We start from the raw sequence: 18,919 nt of genomic DNA on the forward strand, positions 1-18,919 counted from the left end.
AACTTACCGTACTTTTAATTTTTTTTAAAAAAAGAATAAGGGGTCGGCCATTTAGAACAGAGACGAGGAAACCCTTTTTCCACACAGAGAGTTGTGAGTCTGTGGAATTCTCAGGCTGGTTCTCTGGATGCTTTCAAGAGAGAGCGAGATAGGGCTCTTAAAGATAGTGGAGTCAGGGGATATGGGGAGAAGGCAGGAACGGGGTACTGATTGGGGATGATCAGCCATGAACACATTGAATGGCGGTGCTGGCTCGAAGGGCTGAATGGCCTACACCTGCACCTATTGTCTATTGAACTACTATCTAACTCTTTGGTGATCCTAGGACTATCCTTGAGCGGAATTTGCTGGCTTTAAAAATATAGAAAATAGGTGCAGGAGTAGGCCATTCAGCCTTTCGAGCCTGCACCGCCATTCAAGATGGTCAATGGCTGATCATCCAAAATCAGTACCCCGTTCCTGCTTTCTCCCCATATCCCTTTGTGGCATCTATTAGCAGCCGGCAGCTGGACATCTACCCTGAAATATCCACATCATTCCAAGGCTTAAGGAAGAGCGGTCTCACCTTTAAACGATCGAGGTTGTGACCATACTCATCCAGAATTGTAGTTCCATTGTGCATCACTCCGTTGCCAGTCATCATCCACGTGCCTGAAAAGAAAACGCCACCATTTCAATATAAAATCATGGGCAGAAACATAGAAAATAAGTGCAGGAGTAGGCCATTCGGCCCTTCGAGCCTGCACCGCCATTCAATATGATCATGGCTGATCATCCAACTCAGTATCCCATACCTGCCTTCTCTCCATACCCCCTGATCCCTTTAGCCACAAGGGCCACATCTAACTCCCTCTTAAATATAACCAAAGAACTGGCCTCAACTACCTTCTGTGGCAGAGAGTTCCAGAGATTCACCACTCTCTGTGTGAAAAATGTTTTTCTCATCTCGGTCCTAAAGGATTTCCCATTATCCTTAAGCTGTGACCCCTTGTCCTGGACTTCCCCAACATCGGGAACAATCTTCCTGCATCTAGCCTGTCCAACCCCTTAAGAATTTTGTAAGTTTCTATAAGATCCCCCCTCAATCTCCTAAATTCTAGCGAGTACAAGCCGAGTCCATCAAGTCTTTCCTCATATGAAAGTCCTGACATCCCAGGAATCAGTCTGGTGAACCTTCTCTGTACTCCCTCTATGGCAAGAATGTCCTTCCTCAGATTTGAAGACCAAAACTGTAAGCAATACTCCAGGTGTGGTCTCACCAAGACCCTGTACAACTGCTGTAGAACCTCCCTGCTCCTATACTCAAATTATTTTGCAATGAAAGACTGGACTGCTCAAGCAGTAAACCAATGATCCAGTTTACCACTTAATTTAAATTTCCCTGAAAACATGAGTTCAATTTCCCAAACCACTGGTTGGTCAAACCTCGGAAGAAGAAGGTTCTCGAGCCAAAACATCACTTATTCTTTTTTCCCCCAGAGATGCTGTCTGACCTGCTGAGTTACTCCAGCCCATCTACAACCCTGTACACTGTCTGAGTGTACTACTGCTATACACTTGTACTGTATCCAAGATGCTTATCCAATATGTGGACCCCCAGCAGGACCAAAAGCAAGACCTGTCAAAGGGCGGATGAGATCCTAGCGATCCCACAGCCGTCCACACTTACACTACAAAAATAAATTTCACTGTTCCTCGGTACATGCAAGTAAGTTTATTGGCCAAGTATTCACATACAAGGAATTTGCCTTGGTGCTCCGCCCGCAAGTAACATGACATTCGGTGACAGTTAAGAATGACTCAGAAAACACTAAACATTAATAATAACAAAACATTAATGATAAAACATCATTGATCAAGCATATGAACCTACAAAATACCAGATCAAAGGGAGGCTACAGATTTTTGGCAGTTTAAGAAGGAACTGCCAAATTCCTCTTAGCAGGTAAAGCAAACCAATTCCAAAAGACGTGGTCTACGTTTATGGACCTATTACAAGCATGAGGTGCAATAGTAATTTTAAATATAAATAAATAAATAAATGGTATCAGGACCTGGCAATGGGAGGTAAAACAACAAAAACAGACTTGGTTGGTAGTCTTTCTGCGGAGTTTAATGTTATAATAGAGCGATTGTCCTTACTTTCTTTTTCTTTCTTTTCTAGGGTCTACTTTCTTACTTTACTTCCTTCTCTAACTTCTTTTCTAAGGGGCTTTCTTTTCCCAACACTCTCTTGCACTTCACGACTCTTGCGCACCTTCTTTACTTTCCTTACTTCTATCTTTTTCTTAAAGCTTAAAAAAAAAATGAAGCGGTACAAAAAATGTATTAAGATATATGTGTTGTGTGTTATTGTAATTTACCGTACTTCTAATAAAAATAATAAAAAAAAAAAAAAAAAGAAGGAACTGCAGATGCTGGAAAATCGAAGGTACACAAAACTGATGGTGAAACTCAGCGGGTGCAGCAGCATCTATGGAGCGAAGGAAATAGGCAACGTTTCGGGCTGAAACCCTTCTTCAGACTCTGTTGAGTAGAAACTGTTTTTATCTTCTGCAGTTGTATAGGGCTCTCATGAGACCACATCTGGAGTATTGTGTACAGTTTTGGTCTCCTAATTTGTGGAAGGACATCCTTGTGATTGAGGCAGTGCAGCGCAGGTTCACGAGATTGATCCCTGGGATGGCGGGACTGTTATATGAGGCTTGTATTCACTGGGGTTTAGAAGGATGAGGGGGTATCTTATAGAAACATATAAAATTATAAAAGGACTGGACAAGCTAGATGCAGGAAAAATGTTCCCAATGTTGGGCAAGTCCAGAACCAGGGGCCAGTCTTAGAATAAAGGGGAGGTCATTTAAGACTGAGGTGAGAAAAAACTTTTTCACCCAGAGAGTTGTGAATTTATGGAATTCCCTGCCACAGAGGGCAGTGGAGGCCAAGTCACTGGATGGAGTTAAGAGAGAGTTAGATAGAGCTTTAGGGGCTAGTGGAGTCAAGGGATATGGGGAGAAGGCAGGCACGGGTTATTGATAGGGGACGATCAGCCATGATCACAATGAATGGCGGCTCTGGCTCGAAGGGCCGAATGGCCTCCTCCTGCACCTATTTTCTATGTTTCTATGTTTTTATGTCTGGCTGTGGCAGCTTTGACAGTCCGGAGTCGCCTTCCAGAGGGAAGTGATTCAAAGAGTTTGTGGCCATGGTGAAAGGGGTCAGAGGTGATCTTGCCCGCTCGCTTCCTGGCCCTTGCAGTGTACAGTTCGTCTCATCACAGTGTACAGCTCATGTGACAATTGAAGTACCAGACCAGACCAGCAGTCAGTAGGGACCAGGGGACAGAAGAAAGAGAGGGGAAAAAAATTATAAGTGTCAACGTAAACGTACCAGATCGTAAATTGGTCATCGTGGACGGCAACTGAAGGTAAGCAGGATTGTGGGTGGTTACGCCAATTTCTATGGAGCCAGCCCACTTGTCCACCATCTTGTCAATACGGACTTGGAAGATTTCATTGCTCCTGAGGGACCTGTTGCTGAGCACTACGCCGTGGTTAAAGTCATCTGTTGCACTGCGGAACAAAGATACGGAGATTATATAACGGCAGGAAGGAACTGCAGATGCTGGTTTAAACAGAAGGTTTACTTACACAAAATGCAGGGCAGGCAGCATCTCTGGAGAGAAGGAATGGGTGACGTTTCGGATCGAGACCCTTCTTCAGACCTGACGTCACCCATTCCTTCTCTCCAGAGATGCTGGCTGTCCCGCTGAGCTACTCCAGCATTTTGTGTCTATTATATATTGATATTGGTTTATTATTATCACATGCACGGAGAAACAATGAAATTATTTTGCAATTAAATCAGACCCTGCAATCAAGTCATGCACAAGCACAAGTGGGGACGATCAGCCACGATCACGATGAATGGCGGTGCTGGCTCGAAGGGCCGAATGGCCTCCTCCTGCACCTATTTTCTATGTTTCTATTTAACAGACACTGCAAAGAGAAAAATATCAGCGCATAGAATATAGTATTACAGCGTTATAGTTCTTGAGGGGAAAAAATGTGCACAATGAGGTAGGTTGGAAGATCGGAACTCTACCGCAGCTGGTGTGTTTACCACGGGAGGCCATTGAAAATGGCAAGTAATCGTTTCTACTGATATTTTTGCAAACAACAGTATTAAAGAATGCAACGTACATTATATGTTATACACTGTGGAAACAGCCTCTTCAGCCCAACCTGCCCATACCGACATGTCCCATCCACACTAGTCCTACCTGCCTGCGTTTGGCCCATTTCCTTCTAAACCTATCAATAGACAATAGGTGCAGGAGTAGGCCATTCAGTCCTTCGAGCCAGCACCGCCAATCAATGTGATCATGGCTGATCATCCACAATCAGTACCCCGTTCCCGCCTTCTCCCCATATCCCCTGACTCCGCTATCTTTAAGAGCTCTATCTAGCTCTCTCTTGAAAGCATCCAGAGAACCGGCCTCCACCGCCCTCTGAGGCAGAGAATTCCACAGACTCACCACTCTCTGTGAGAAAAAGTGTTTCCTCATCTCCGTTGTAAATGGCTTACCCCTTATTCTTAAATTGTGTGGCCCCTGGTTCTGGACTCCCCCAACATCGGGAACATGTTTCCTGCCTCTAGCGTGTCCAAACCCTTAACAATCTTATATGTTTCAATAAGATTCCCTCTCATCCTTCGAAACTCCAGAGTGTACAAGCCCAGCCGCTCCATTCTCTCAGCATATGACAGTCCCGCCATCCCGGGAATTAACCTTGTAAACCTACGCTGCACTCCCTCAATGTTTGTATTGCAGTCCTCTCGATATGCTTACATGGAAACATAGAAAATAGATGCAGGAGTAGGCCATTCGGCCCTTCGAGCCTGCACCGCCATTCGATATGATCATGGCTGATCATCCAACTCAGTATCCCATCCCTGCCTTCTCTCCATACCCCCTGATCCCTTTAGCCACAAGGGCCACATCTAACTCCCTCTTAAATATAGCCAATGAACTGTGTGGCCTCAACTACCTTCTGTGGCAGAGAATTCCACAGATTCACCACTCTCTGTGTAAAAAATGATTTTCTCATCTCGGTCCTAAAAGATTTCCCCCTTATCCTTAAACTGTGTGACCCCTTGTTCTGGACTTCCCCAACATCGGGAATAATCTTCCTGCATCTAGCATGTCCAACCCCATAAGAATTTTGTACGTTTCTATAAGATCCCCTCTCAATCTCCTAAATTCTAGCGAGTATAAGCCAAGTCTATCCAGTCTTTCTTCATATGAAAGTCCTGACATCCCAGGAATCAGTCTGGTGAACCTTCTCTGCTAAATTCTAGCGTGTAAGTACTTACTGGGGCCGCAGGGCCGTCCTTCCCTCGCACACGATGGCTGCCTTCTGCCCGCAGTTGGGGTGGAAGAGCAGCCGCTCCACCTCCACGTCCCCCGAGTCGAAGATGCGCCGCCCCACGTCGGGCGACAGCGCTCTCATGATGGCGTTGTTCCTGCGCAGGCGGTCCGAGTGGTTGTGGTTGTGGACGATGGTCACCTTCACCGCCATGCCGTAGAGGTCCACCACCCCGTAGATCGTGGGCAAGGTCTGAGTCGCCGCCACCCCTGAGACACAGAAGGGGAGGGTGGGAGGGGGGGGAACGAAATGGGGAGGGCCAGGAAGGGCCGGAGAGTAAATGAAAGAGGAGAGAGGTGACAAAAGACAAAGACGGAAAGGAAATGTGATCACTCAAGGTGAAGTGGTCAGAGTAACAACAATAAATAACTGGTACACGGCCTCTGTGGCAATGAACTCCACAGATTCACCACCCCCTGACTAAAGAAATTCCTCCTCATCTCAATAGACAATAAACAACAGGTGCAGGAGTAGGCCATTCGGCCCTTCGAGCCAGCAACGCCATTCAATGTGATCATGGCTGATCATCCCCAATCAGTACCTAGTTCCTGCCTTCTCCCCATATCCCCTGACTCCACTAATTTTAAGAGCCCTTGAAAGCTCATCTCCTTCCTAACCAAACGCACTATAATTTGAGGCTGTGGCCTCTAGTCCGAGACTCTCCTACTAATGGAAACATCCTCTCCACAGCCACTCTATCCAGGCCTTTCACTATTCGATATGATCCATAGCGTTTTATTCACTGCGTACCCATGTGTCTATCTAAAATATGCAACGCAACAATGATATCAGCCTCCAGCACCATTATTGGAAGGGCATTACACGCACCCACCACATTGTGTTGAAGAAAACTAATCTTACACGTTTATTTTAAGCTTTGTCCCTTTCACCTTAAAGCTATATCTTCTAATCTTGATCATTCCCATCTTGGGAGATAGATATCCCATCCATGTCTCAAAATGTTGCATACTTCAATCAGATCTCCCCTCAGCCTCCAACACCCTAAAGAATATAGTGCAAGTTTGTCTGGCCTATTCTTTTAGCTACCACCATCTTATCCAGGCAGCATTCCCCACACTCTCCAGAGCTTCCACATCCTTCATGCAAAGGTGCGACCAGAACTGCACGCAATACTCCACAAGTGGCCTCAAAGTCTTACAAGGCTGCAAGATGGCTTCCAGACTCTTCTCATCAATGCCTCGACCGATGAAGGCAAGCATGCCACAAGTCTTCCTTGCTATCTACTTGGGTCACAGAGGAAAAAGTGCGAGGTTCGCAATCAGGTAGGCTGGAAGATCGGGATGATACCCTAGCTGATGGAAGGGCTGTTCAGTAGCCTGATAACAGCAGGGAGGAAGCCATTCCTTACCGCCACAATGGGTTGATGAGTGAAAACCCCCAGTGCAGTGAATTGCTGAAAGAAATATCAAAGAAGAATAACCACCCAAGGTGGAAACAGTCAATTTGTACCCGATACCAGCATTACCTTATACCTTGAAGGTTCTGGAGATGAATGCTGCAAGAACGAAAAGTACCACAGGGCAGGTGTTGAAACTTGGTCATTTGGGTGATGGCATGGCGTGAATGCCGCAACAAACTGCTGGTTGGTGGATAAAATCGTGGCACGGTGGCGCAGCGGTAGAGTTGCTGCCTCACTGCACCAGAGACCTGGGTTTAATCCTGACCATGGGTGCTGTCTGTACGGAGTTTGTACGTTCTCCCCGCGACCTGCGTGGGTTTCCTCTGAGATCCTCGGTTTCCAAAGATGTATGGGTCTGTAGGTTAATTGAGGGCCTGTACATCGGGCCAGAAATAGCGGCAACTACTGTGGGTTCATGGTCCCGACCACGGGTGAACAAAGGAGGACTGGCATGACTTTGTTGCCTTCCACCGCAGTGAAGAATGCTGTGGTGGAAGTTTGTGTGAAATCTTATTGTGTAATGTGCCTTCTTTTTAAGTGTATCGCTGCTGGCAAATTCAAATCACTGCACCTTCGGGTGTATGTGACGAATAAAATTCACTTTGACTTTGATGGTATAAATCCAAAATTGTTGTGTGTGTGTGTGTGTGTGTGTGTGTGTGTCTGTGTCTGTGTCTGTGTCTGTGTCTGTGTCTGTGTCTGTGTCTGTGTCTGTGTCTGTGTCTGTGTCTGTGTCTGTGTCTGTGTCTGTGTCTGTGTCTGTGTCTGTGTCTGTGTGTGTGTGTGTGTGTGTGTGTGTGTGTGTGTGTGTGTGTGTGTGTGTGTGTGTGTGTGTGTGTGTGTGCGTGTGCGTGTGCGTGTGCGTGCGCGTGCGCGTGCGCGTGCGCGTGCGCGTGCGCGTGCGTGTGTGTGTGTGTGTGTGTAGGATATTGTTAATGTGCAGGAATCGAGGGTCAGTGTGGCAATGGTGGGTCGAAGGGCCTGTTTTCCGCACTGTATCTCTAAACTAAACTACAATTTCTCAATTTGTGGCACACGAGGAAGATCGTTGCACCATGAACACAAATCCTTGACGCGGTGCGTCTGCTTCCCAGAAAATGTATTTACCCACTTCTAACAGTTTATTAAGTTAACCAGAGCTGTGGAGGAGGACAGCAGGGAAGCAGGCCTTTCGGCCCACTACGACCAAATTGGCATATTGTACTCGTCCCATTTGCCTGCTTTTGGCCCATGTTCTAAACCTTTCCTATCCACATATGTCCCCAACCAGCGCTTTTACCTTTTCACATCTCCCATCACTGATTGCTATCGAGTCACCAAGCACAGAAACAGGCCCTTTGGCCCAACCAAGATGCCCTATCTTCTTTTTAGGCCCCCTTCGGTCATGGCTGACCATGGGTGTCTCCAGGGTTGGAGGACGCCTGTGCCTGACTTTGTTTAACGTGGGGAGACTGGCGCACAGACAGCCACCCCACGTGGGGTCCTTGACAGATCTGGGTCAGGATCCAGTGGCATGGAGTCCAAGACGACCAGAGACCATTGTCTGCTGCAGCCTTCATCCGCCTTCCCAGCCGTTGTGACGCTCCACTAAGGTCAGACAACTGAGAAGGCAAGAGAATGTGGTTGAGGGGGAAAAGATAGATCAACCATGAATGAATGATGGAGTGGAATCAATGGGCCCCATGAGCGGAATAAACTTCTTCACATCCACTCTATCCAGGCCTTTCATACAAGGGATAAGTTTAGAGATACAGGTTCTTTTGCCCACCGAGTCCATGCTGACCAGCGATCGTCCTTACACCAATTCTAACCTACCACTGGGGACAATAAACCTGCAGGCTATTGGAACGTGGGATTAAACTGGAGCGCCCGCAGAAATCCCGTGCGGCCACAGGGAGAACGTACAAGCTCCGCACAGACAGCACACGTAGTCAGGAACAAACCGGGGTCTCTGGCACTGTCGGGCAGCAACTCTATGGCTGCGTCACTGTGCCAAGAGCAGCTGCCAGGACACGAGGGCCAAGTTACAGATCGCAGACTTAAATTAGCATCGGGCGAACGGGCCTTACCTTGGTCGATGCCATTTATATAAAAGTGTAGTGCTCCACTGGACTTCCTCATGAGCCCGATGTGATCTCCTTCCTGTGGAAGACAATGAAAGCATCTCAGACAACGAGCACTCTCCTCAGCGTTCAACAGAAGTCAAATGGAGGTCTTGTCTGAGCTACAGCTCTGCCTTTTTTCCCCCCTCAAGTTTCTTAACATCCACGCATTTCAACCCGACCCTGCCCGCAACTCCCACCAATGCCAACATCCCCAGAATAGGGCTGTACAGTGGTAGAGTTGCTGCCTCTCAGCACCAGAGACATTTCAAGTCAAGTCAATCCATTTCAAGTCAAGTCCTGGCTACGGGTGCTGTCTGTACGGAGTTCGTACATTCTCCTTGTGATCGTGTGGGCTTTCTCCGGGTGCTCTGGTTTCCGCCCACTCAGACTCACATGTCTTGGCTTAAATGGCTTCCATCAAACTGTGAATCGACCCTAGTGCGTAGGAGAGTGCTAGCATACGGGGTGATCGTTGGTCGGCGCAGACTCGATGGGTCGAAGGGCCTGTCGGAGGGCAGATTATTATCTGAATGGTGTCAGATTAGGAAAAGGGGAGACTTGGGTGTCCTTGTACATCAGTCACTGGAAGTAAGCATGCAGGTACAGCAGGCAGTGAAGAAAGCTAATGGCCGAAACATCGCCCATATCTTCTCTCCAGAGATGCTGCCTCACCCAGTTAGTCCAGCATTTTGTGTCTACCAGCAAACAGAGGTTTAAGGTGAGGGGGCGAAAGATTTAAATTTAATAAGAATCCTAGGGGTAACATGCTGACCGGTTGCATCGTGGCTTGGTTCGGCAACTTGAGCGCCCTGGAGCGGAAAAGACTACAAAAAGTAGTAAACACTGCCCAGTCGGCTCTGACCTCCCTTCCATCGAGGGGATCTATCGCAGTTGCTGCCTCAAAATGGCTGGCAGCACCATCAAGGACCCACACCATCCTGGCCATACGCTCATCTCCCCGGTACCTTCAGGTAGAAGGTACAGGAGCCTGAAGACTGCAACGTCCAGGTTCAGAAACAGCTTCTTCCCCACAGCCATCAGGCTATTGAACTCAACTCAAACAAAACTCTGAACATTAATAGCCCATTATCTGTTTATTTGCACTTTATCTGTTTTATTTATTCATGTGTGTATATATTTATATAATGGTATATGGACACACTGATCTGTTCTGTATTCGTGCCTACTGTATTCTGTGTGCTGAAGCAAAGCAAGAATTTAATTGTCCTATCAGGGATACATGACAACTCTTGAATCTTGAACTTTTTCACTCAAAGGGGTTAGGTGTATGGAACAAGCTGCCTGAGGAGGTAGTTGAGGCAGGTACTTTCACAATGTTTAAGAAGCAGTTTGACTGGTACATGGGTAGGACAGGTTTGGAGGGATGTGGGTTAAATGCAGGCAGGTGGGACTCGTAGTCGAGGTCGATGGTCTACGTTCTGTTGTTTTTCTGCTCACAGAACGAAGAAGCCTATGCGTGCGTATGTTTGTTTACCGTGTACGTGATGTTGCGCTCCAAGACGCACCCGGCCCTTCACAAATCAATCAACACATCCCAATGGCAAGGGAACCAAGCCGACTGGGGCCGATAGATCGGTTTCAGCCTTCATCCGCCTTCACAGCCGTTGAGTTCAGGATAACTTTGTCCGCCGTTGAGGTCTTGTACGTTGGATCGGTCTTAGTCTGGGCCCTCATCCGGAGAGGATGAGAAGGAGTTTCTTCCCAGAGGCCTTCAGACCAGTCTGAATAAGGGTTTCGGCCCGAAACGTTGCCTATTTCCTTCGCTCCATAGATGCTGCTGCACCCGCTGAGTTTCTCCAGCATTTTTGTCTACCTTCGATTTTCCAGCATCTGCAGTTCCTTCTTAAAGATTTATCTTTGACTTTGACTTGACATCCTCGACCTTACTGCCACGGGTGGCCTCAACAGAAGCTGGTGCTTCCGACGGCATCGGTCTCGGAATCATGGCGGGCACGCAAGCCTCTTCACCACGACAGGGTAAACGCTACGAAGAGGTGGAACTAGTGCAGACGGGACGTGTTGGCCAGCATGGGCGTTGGGTGGAAGGGCCTGTCTCCACGCGCTGTGACTCTACACTCGCCGCGCTCTGGAATTCCCCACTGGACTTAGCAGGGACTATGGTTAATTCCCGGGATGGCGGGACTGTCATATGCTGAGAGAATGGAGCAGCTGGGCTTGTACACTCCGGAGTTTATGAAGGCTGAGAGGGGATCTTATTGAAGCATATAAGATTGTGAAGGGCTTGGACACACTAGAGGCAGGAAACATGTCCCCAATGTTGGGGGAGTCCAGAACCAGGGGCCACACACACACACACAGTTTAAGAATAAGGAGTAGGCCATTTAGAACGGAGACGAGGAAACACTTTTTCTCACAGAGAGTGGCGATGGAGGCTAGTTCTCTGGATGCTTTCAAGAGAGAGCTAGATAGGGCTCTTAAAGATAGCGGAGTCAGGGGATATGGGGAGAGGGCAGGAACGGGGTACTGATTGGGGATGATCAGCCATTATCACATTGAATGGCGGTGCTGGCTCGAAGGGCTGCACCTATTGTCTATTGACTCTCTCACACAGGGTCAAGCCACACATCCAGCACCAGTGCCGGAGGAGTAACTCCAGTACCTGCAGCTCGTCCAGGCTGAACTCGCAGTATTCGCGCCGTGTCCCCTTGCCATTGGTCAGAATGCCGCAGCCGCTCATCATGATCGTTCCTGCAAGGGGCAAAACAGAGAGAAAGCGTGGAGGCAGCTCAAATAAACCAAATCGCCACCCGTCTGTCCCGCCTTCGCCCACAGCCCGATGCAAAGATATACGCTCAGAACCAGCACCGTCCACGTGCGCCAGCGCCCCACGATCGGACGGCGAGAACCCAGATCACGTACACAGGCCACATCCCATCCCGGCTGAATCTACCAAGTCGCCAACCACTAATCCGTACGGACAAGGAGATCGTAAACCTCATCTTAGTTTAAGGAGAACCACACAGAAAGCTGGAGTAACTCAGCGGGTCAGGCAGCATCTCTGGAGAGAAGGAATGGGTGACATTTCAGGTCGAGATCCTTCTTCAGACTGAGAGTCGGGGGGAATGGAAATGAGTGATAAAGATGGCGATATAGCGAGACATAGAACAAATCAAAGATATGTGCAGAAGGTTAAGGGGAGACTTGATAGAGGTCTTTAAAATGATGAGAGGGATAGACAGAGTTGACGTGGATAAGCTTTTTCCATTGAGAGTAGGGAAGATTCAAACAAGAGGACATGATTTGAGAATTAAGGGACAAAAGTTTAGGGGTAACATGAGGGGGAACTGCTTTACTCGGAGAGTGGTAGCTGTGTGGAATGAGCTTCCAGTGGAAGTGGTGGAGGCAGGCAGGTTCGATTTTATCATTTAAAAATAAATTAGATAGGTATATGGACGGGAAAGGAATGGAGGGTTATGGTCTGAGTGCAGGTAGATGGGATTAGGTGAGAGTAAGTGTTCGGCACGGACTAGAAGGGCCGAGATGGCCTGTTTCCGTGCTGTAATTGTTATATGGTTATATGGTAATATGCAAAAAAAGCAACTATGATAAAGGAATCAACTCCTACGGGAGTTAAGATCATCCCGTCAACGGGGGCTCAAGGCCCACGACCGAGGAATAACTAATGAAAGGACTAGAACTTTATTTCGCCTTCCATCACAGTGAGGAATGTGTAAGAGTCACTGTGGTGGATGTTCATGTTAAAATGTGTTTTTGAAGTGATTCTGTTGCTTTTAATTGTATGACTGACCTGGCCAGTGAAATTCCTCGTATGTTGCAAAACATACTTGGTGAATAAAGTCTGATTCTGATTCTGTACATCTCATCTACATTACTAGTACATTATTAAGCTTTATTCTGAGGCATCGTCCCAGCTCGGTAAACGTCACCCATCCTTTTTTCTTCTGACCCGCTGAGTAACTCCAGCATTTTGTGTCTATCTTTGGAGAAATTTCTCCCCCCGGACCCCCAGAGGTGGGGGGGGGGGGGGGGGGGAGAGCTGGAATCCTGCCCAAAGGGGAGGTTGAGACTGAGATCCGCGACATTTAATAACCTCCTGGACAAGTACTTGAACTGCAAACTTATCAAAGACTGCAGCCGTGCAGGAATAGTCTAAAGAAGGCTCGCGACTCCAAGCATCGCTTATCCTCTCCACAGATGCTGCCTATTGAGTTCCTCCAGCACTGTGTGTTTTACTCAAGATTCCAGCATCTGCAGTTCCTTGTTGCCTCTCTAGAATTAGTCTAGATGGGTGGCATGGACGTGGCTTTGTGCTGGCCCCGTTTCCATGCTGGAGTCTACGAGTCTCTTGAGTGGGCGGCGCGACCGATGTCGCAGCGGCCTCTGCAGTCTGTCTGTGTATTTTTTATTTTTTTGTCCTGTTGAGGGTTTAGTTTGTAATGGGTTTTTAAATGTGTATGTGTGGGGGTGGGGGGGAGAAACTTTTAAATCTCTTCCCTGCATGGAGACCCGACCTTTTCCCTGTCGGGTCTCCGTTGCCGTTGGGGCCTAGCGCCGTGGAGCGGCCTCCAACTGGAGCGACCTGGGGGCTCAAGTCACGGAGCCTGTGGAGCTGGGGAGCTGTGGACCTACCTCTGTGGAGCTGTGGAGCTGTGTAGCCTGTGGACCTGCGGACCTACCTCCGTGGAGCTAGACAGCTTCGGAGTGTGGAGAGCTGCGGCGGCGAGCTGCTGCGACCCGACTCCGGTGGATGGTGACACCGGGAGCTCGCGGGTCCCCGGTGGGAGACTGCTTTGCGGGGCACCGGCAACGGCGACTTCTCCCGCCCGAATTGCGGGGTTGAGAGTGACCTGGAGGGGGGCCTTACAACGCCCGGCGCGGCTGTAAATTGCCGCGGACTTGCTAGCGCCCGCCGGGAGCTCCAACATCAAGACCCGGGGTAGGGCCCTACATCACCCGGCGTGGCTTTGAGTGGCTGCGGACTTGCTAGCGCCCGCCGGGGGATTTGACCTCGACTTCGGGAGAGGAATGGAGAGCAGGGGAGAGACAAGTCTTTGCCTTCCATCACAGTGAGGAGGAGACTCACTGTGATGGATGTTTATGTGAATTGAATTGTGTTGGTGTGTGTCTTGGTTCTTTTTTTGTATGGCTGCAGAAACCAAATTTCGTTTGAACCTCATGTGAGGTTCAAATGACAAATAAAAGGTTTTGTATTATTATCTTATTAACCACACATTCCATTCCACAATAAAATAGTCCATTCACCTTGAGGTCTGACCTGTAACCTGAGAAAAAGCAAGTCAACTGGATATCCACAGCTGAATGATACAACGCCATGGGATTTCCTTTCTTGCAAAGGATAAAGCTACAACCTTGTGCAAAATGCAGTAGGTATCGATTCGGGAGGAATACCACTTTCACATCACGTGGGTGGAATGGTACCACAGTTATAGTCAGAGCAATACAGCGTGGAAACAAGCCCTTCGGCCCAACTTGCCCATGCCGACCAACATGCCCCATCTACACTGCGTTTGGCCAACATCCCTCTAAACCTTCCCCCTTTCATGCTCATAAGTTATCGGAGCAGGATGAGGCCAGTCGGCCCATCAAGTCTACCCCGCCATTCACTCCTGGCTTATCTATTTTCCCCCTCAACCGCTTTCTCTTGCCTGCCCCCAATTCTCCCTGTTCCTGTCCCAACGCCTTTAGCAGCTCTGATGCATCGCTGCTACAGGGAACACTAACAGCGTTGCACCAAGGTTCTCTCCACTTCACCTCTCTCACTTGGGCATCTCCACCACCCAGAAGGTACAGGCGGCGGGGAGCACCACCACCTCCAGGTTCCAGCCCCATTTTCGTCAATAGACAATAGACAATAGGTGCAGGAGTAGGCCATTCGGCCCTTCGAGCCAGCACCGCCATTCACTGTAATCATGGCTGATCATCCACATTCAGTACCCCGTTCCTGCCTACTCCCCATATCTCCCGACTCCGCTATGTTTAAGAGCCCTATCTAGCTCTCTCTTGAAAGTATCCAGAGAGCCGGCCTCCACCGCCCTCTGAGGCAGAGAATTCCACAGACTCACCACGCTGTGAGAAAAAGTGTTTCCTCATCTCCGTTCTAAATGGCGTACTCCTTATTCTTAAACTTTGGCCCCTTGTTCTGGACTCGCCCACAATCAGGAACATGTTTCCTGCCTCTAGCGTGTCCAAACCCTTAACAATCTTATATGTTTCAATGAGATCCCCTCTCATCTTTCTAAACTCCAGAGTGTACAAGCCCAGCTGCTCCATTCTCTCAGCATATGACAGTCCCGCCATCCCGGGAATGAACCTTGTAAACCTGCGCTGCACTCCCTCAATAGCAAGAATGTCCTTCCTCAAATTAGGGGACCAAACCTGCACACAATACTCCAGGTGCGGCCTCACTAGGGCTCTGTACAACTGCAGAAGGACCTCTTTGCTCCTATATTCGATTCCTCTTGTTATGAAGGCCAACAGGCTTCATTTTCTTCACTGCCTGCTGTACCTGCATACTTACTTTCATAGACTGATGTACAAGGACCCCCAGAACCCGTTGTACTTCCCCATTTCCCAATTTGACGCCATTTATATAGTAATCTGCCTTCCTGTTTTTTGCTATCAAAGTGGATAACCTCACATTTATCCGCATTAAACTTAATCTGCCATGCATCTGCCCACTCCCCCAACCTGTCCAAGTCACCCTGCATTCTCATAGCATCCTCCTCACAGTTCACACTGCCACCCAGCTTTGTGTCATCTGCAAATTTGCTAATGTTACTTTGAAGTGAAAACTCCAACCTCCATATTCAAGAAACCTCCAGTTTCTTCCCAGATGTTATCTGGCAACTGAACCGTCCCATCACCAACTAGAGAGCGGTCCTGAGCTACTATTGACCTCAATGGAGACAATCAAACTGTCTTTAAGCAGGCTTTACCTTGCACTAAATGTTAATCCCTTTATCCTATATATGTTCACAGTGGACAGCTTGATTGCAATTCATATATTGACTTTTCGCTGACGGGATGGCATGCAACATAAAAGCTTTTCACTGTACCTCCGTACAAATAAACTAAACTACAAGATAAAGTAAAAGGCTTGGATAGAGTGGATGTGGAGAGGATGTTTCCCCTAGTGGGAGAGTCTAGGACTAGAGGGCACAGCCTCAGAATTAAAGGACTTTCTTTTAGGAAGGAGACGAGGAGAAATCTCTTCAGTCAGAGGGTGGTGAATCTGTGGAATTCTTCCCCAAGTCAGTGGATATTTTTTAAGGCAGAGATAGATAGATTCTTGATTAGTGCGGGTGTCAGGGGTTTATGGGGAGAAGGCAGGAGAATGGGGTGAGAGAGAAAGCTGGATCAGCCGTGATTGAAAGGCAGAGTAGACTTGATGGGCCGAATGGCCTAATTCTGCTCCTATACCTTATGAACAGGGAAGGTTTAGTGGGATATGGGACAAATGCAGGCAGCGGGAAAGGCAATACATAATTACAATCGAACCACCCACAAAGTACAGATACACGATAAAGGGAATAATGTGAATATAATGCAAGATAAAGTCCAATCAAAGATAGTCCGTGGGTGTGCAATGAGGTAAATAGGAACTCAGGATTGCTCTCTAGCTGTTGGTAGGATGGTTCAGTTGCCTGATAACAGCCGGGAAGAAACTGTCCCCGAATCTGGAGGTGTGCGTTTTCACACTTCCGTACCTCTTGCCCGATGGGAGAGGGGAAAAGTGGGAATGGCATTCTGCTCAAGAAGGAACTGCAGATGCTGGAAAATCGAATGTAGATAAAAATGCTGGAGAAACTCAGCGGGTGCGGCAGCATCTATGGAGCAAAGGAATTAGCCAACGTTTCGGGCCGAAACCCATCTTCAGACTGATGCAGGGTGGGGGGGGGCGGGAAGAAGAAAGGAAGAGGAGGAGCCAGAGGGCTGAGAAGGGGAGGAGTCAGCAAGGGCTACTAGAAATTGGAGAAGTCAATGTTCATGCCACTGGGGTGCAGACTGCCCAAGCGGAATACGAGGTGCTGCTCCTCCAATTTCCGGTGGTGCTCACTCTGACAATGGAGGAGGCCCAGAACAGAAAGGTCGGATTCAGAATGGGAGGGGGAGTTGAAGTGGGGAGCCACAGGGAGATCAGGTTAGTTAATGCGGACCGAGCAGAGGTGTTGGGCGAAGCGATCGCCAAGCCTACGCTTGGTCTCACCGATATAGATCAGCTGACATCTAGAGCAGCGGATGCAATAGATGAGGTTGGAGGAGGTGCAGGTAAACCTCTGCCGCTCCTGGAACGACTGCTTGGGTCCTTGGATGGAGTCGAGGGGGGAAGGGGGTAAAGCGACACGCTTTCTATCTCAGCATCTGCAGTTTGTGCGATGTCCGGGACTTTGTAGAGGCAATGATAGGGGTAACAAGAGAGTTCTGGATGACCTCAAAGCCAAGGAGGGTGCAAGGTAACACATCTTAGACTCACAAAACGGCATCAAGGCAGGATCTTCTGACCTGATCGGAGATTGGTCATTGTTGCCGGGTAGTCCAGGTTATTCGGGTTATGCAGTGTGATACCAATCTCAATGGACCCGGACCACTTGTCCACCAGTTTGTCAATCCGGATCTGCAGCAGAGATTAAATATATCATTTGAAATATATGTAGAGCAGATAGAAATTTCAGATTTATTTTCAAAATGTATTCAAGTTTTAGACAATAGACAATAGGCGCAGGAGTAGGCCATTCGGCCCAGCAGCAGCCTCCATACAGACACTCCCCGATTTACCTAATAGGAAACTTATGTGAACTCACACTTACCTAAACAATTCGATACTCAGTCCCACACACGTCCATCTTTTCTAGGAGCAGAATTGGGCCATTCCGCCCATCAAGTCTATTCCGCCATTCAATGTGAACATGGCTGATCATCCACATTCAGTACCCTGTTCCTGCCTTCATCCCATATCTCTTGGCTCTGCTATCTTTAAGAGCTCTATTGTTTTTTGTACAAAAATCCAAAAATTCTGGCATGAAATATTTGATATTTTTTCAAAATTAATTAAAATAAAACTGGTACCAAAACCAGAATGGATCATTTTTGGAATATCGGAAGGTATCCCTGAATTAAACGTGTATCAGAAGAATTTACTCAATTACGGGCTAATAATGGGAAAAAAGCTCATACTTAAATTCTGGAAAAATGCGCCCACACCAACAATAAAAATGTGGATATCAAATATGTTTGAAACATTACATCTGGAAGAGATGAGATTCCTCTTAGCAGATAAAGCAAACCAATTCCAAAAGACGTGGTCTACGTTTATGGACCTATTACAAGCATGAGGTGCAATAGTAATTTTAAAAATAAACAAATAAATAAATGGTATCAGGACCTGGTATTGGGAGATAAATCAACAAAAACAGACTTGGTTGGTAGTCTTTCTGCAGAGTTTAATGTTATAATAGAGCGATTGTCCTTACTCTCTTTTTCTTTCTTTTCTAGGGTCTACTTTCTTACTTTACTTCCTTCTCTAACTTCTTTTCTAAGGGGCTTTCTTTTCCCAACACTCTCCTGCACTTCACAACTCTTGCGCACCTTCTTTACTTTCCTTACTTCTATCTTTTTCTTAAAGCTCTAAAAAAAATAAAAAAAAATGAAGCGGTACAAAAAATGTATTAAGATATATGTTGTGTGTTATTGTAATTTACCGTACTTCTAATAAAAAAAAATTAAAAAAAAAAAAAAAGAGCTCTATCTAGTTCTCTCTTGAAAGCATCCTGAGAACCTGCCTCCACCGCCCTCTGAGGAGGAGAATTCCACAGACTCACAACTCTGTGTGAAAACGTTTTTCCTCTTGTTCGTTCTAAATGGCTTACCCCTTATTCTTAAACTGTGGGGTGAGGGATGGAGGGGGGGGAGGAGGGATGGAGGGGGGGGAGGAGGGATGGAGGGGGGGG

The 18,919-nt window shown here is 47.7% G+C and overlaps 1 protein-coding gene across 5 annotated transcripts in view; it reads right to left on the reverse strand.

The window, feature by feature from the left end:
• Positions 1-18,919, reverse strand: part of neurl4 (neuralized E3 ubiquitin protein ligase 4) — a 71,150-nt gene that overhangs the window by 41,113 nt on the left and 11,118 nt on the right. For 2 of the 5 annotated variants that reach the window (XM_033016294.1, XM_033016293.1), the window contains exons 4-10: positions 17,475-17,586; positions 11,590-11,678; positions 8,913-8,985; positions 6,793-6,837; positions 5,371-5,632; positions 3,388-3,569; positions 566-651 (exon numbers count right to left, since the gene is read on the reverse strand). In XM_033016294.1, coding sequence (XP_032872185.1) covers positions 566-651; positions 3,388-3,569; positions 5,371-5,632; positions 6,793-6,837; positions 8,913-8,985; positions 11,590-11,678; positions 17,475-17,586 — 849 coding nt within the window. Of the gene's footprint in view, positions 1-565; positions 652-3,387; positions 3,570-5,370; positions 5,633-6,792; positions 6,838-8,912; positions 8,986-11,589; positions 11,679-17,445; positions 17,587-18,919 lie in introns of those variants that run through there. The other 3 variants (XM_033016296.1, XM_033016295.1, XM_033016297.1) reach the window with 2 other exon arrangements.

The sequence above is a fragment of the Amblyraja radiata genome, unplaced genomic scaffold (genome assembly GCF_010909765.2).
Source record: "Amblyraja radiata isolate CabotCenter1 unplaced genomic scaffold, sAmbRad1.1.pri S43, whole genome shotgun sequence".
NCBI classification, from domain to species: domain Eukaryota; kingdom Metazoa; phylum Chordata; class Chondrichthyes; order Rajiformes; family Rajidae; genus Amblyraja; species Amblyraja radiata.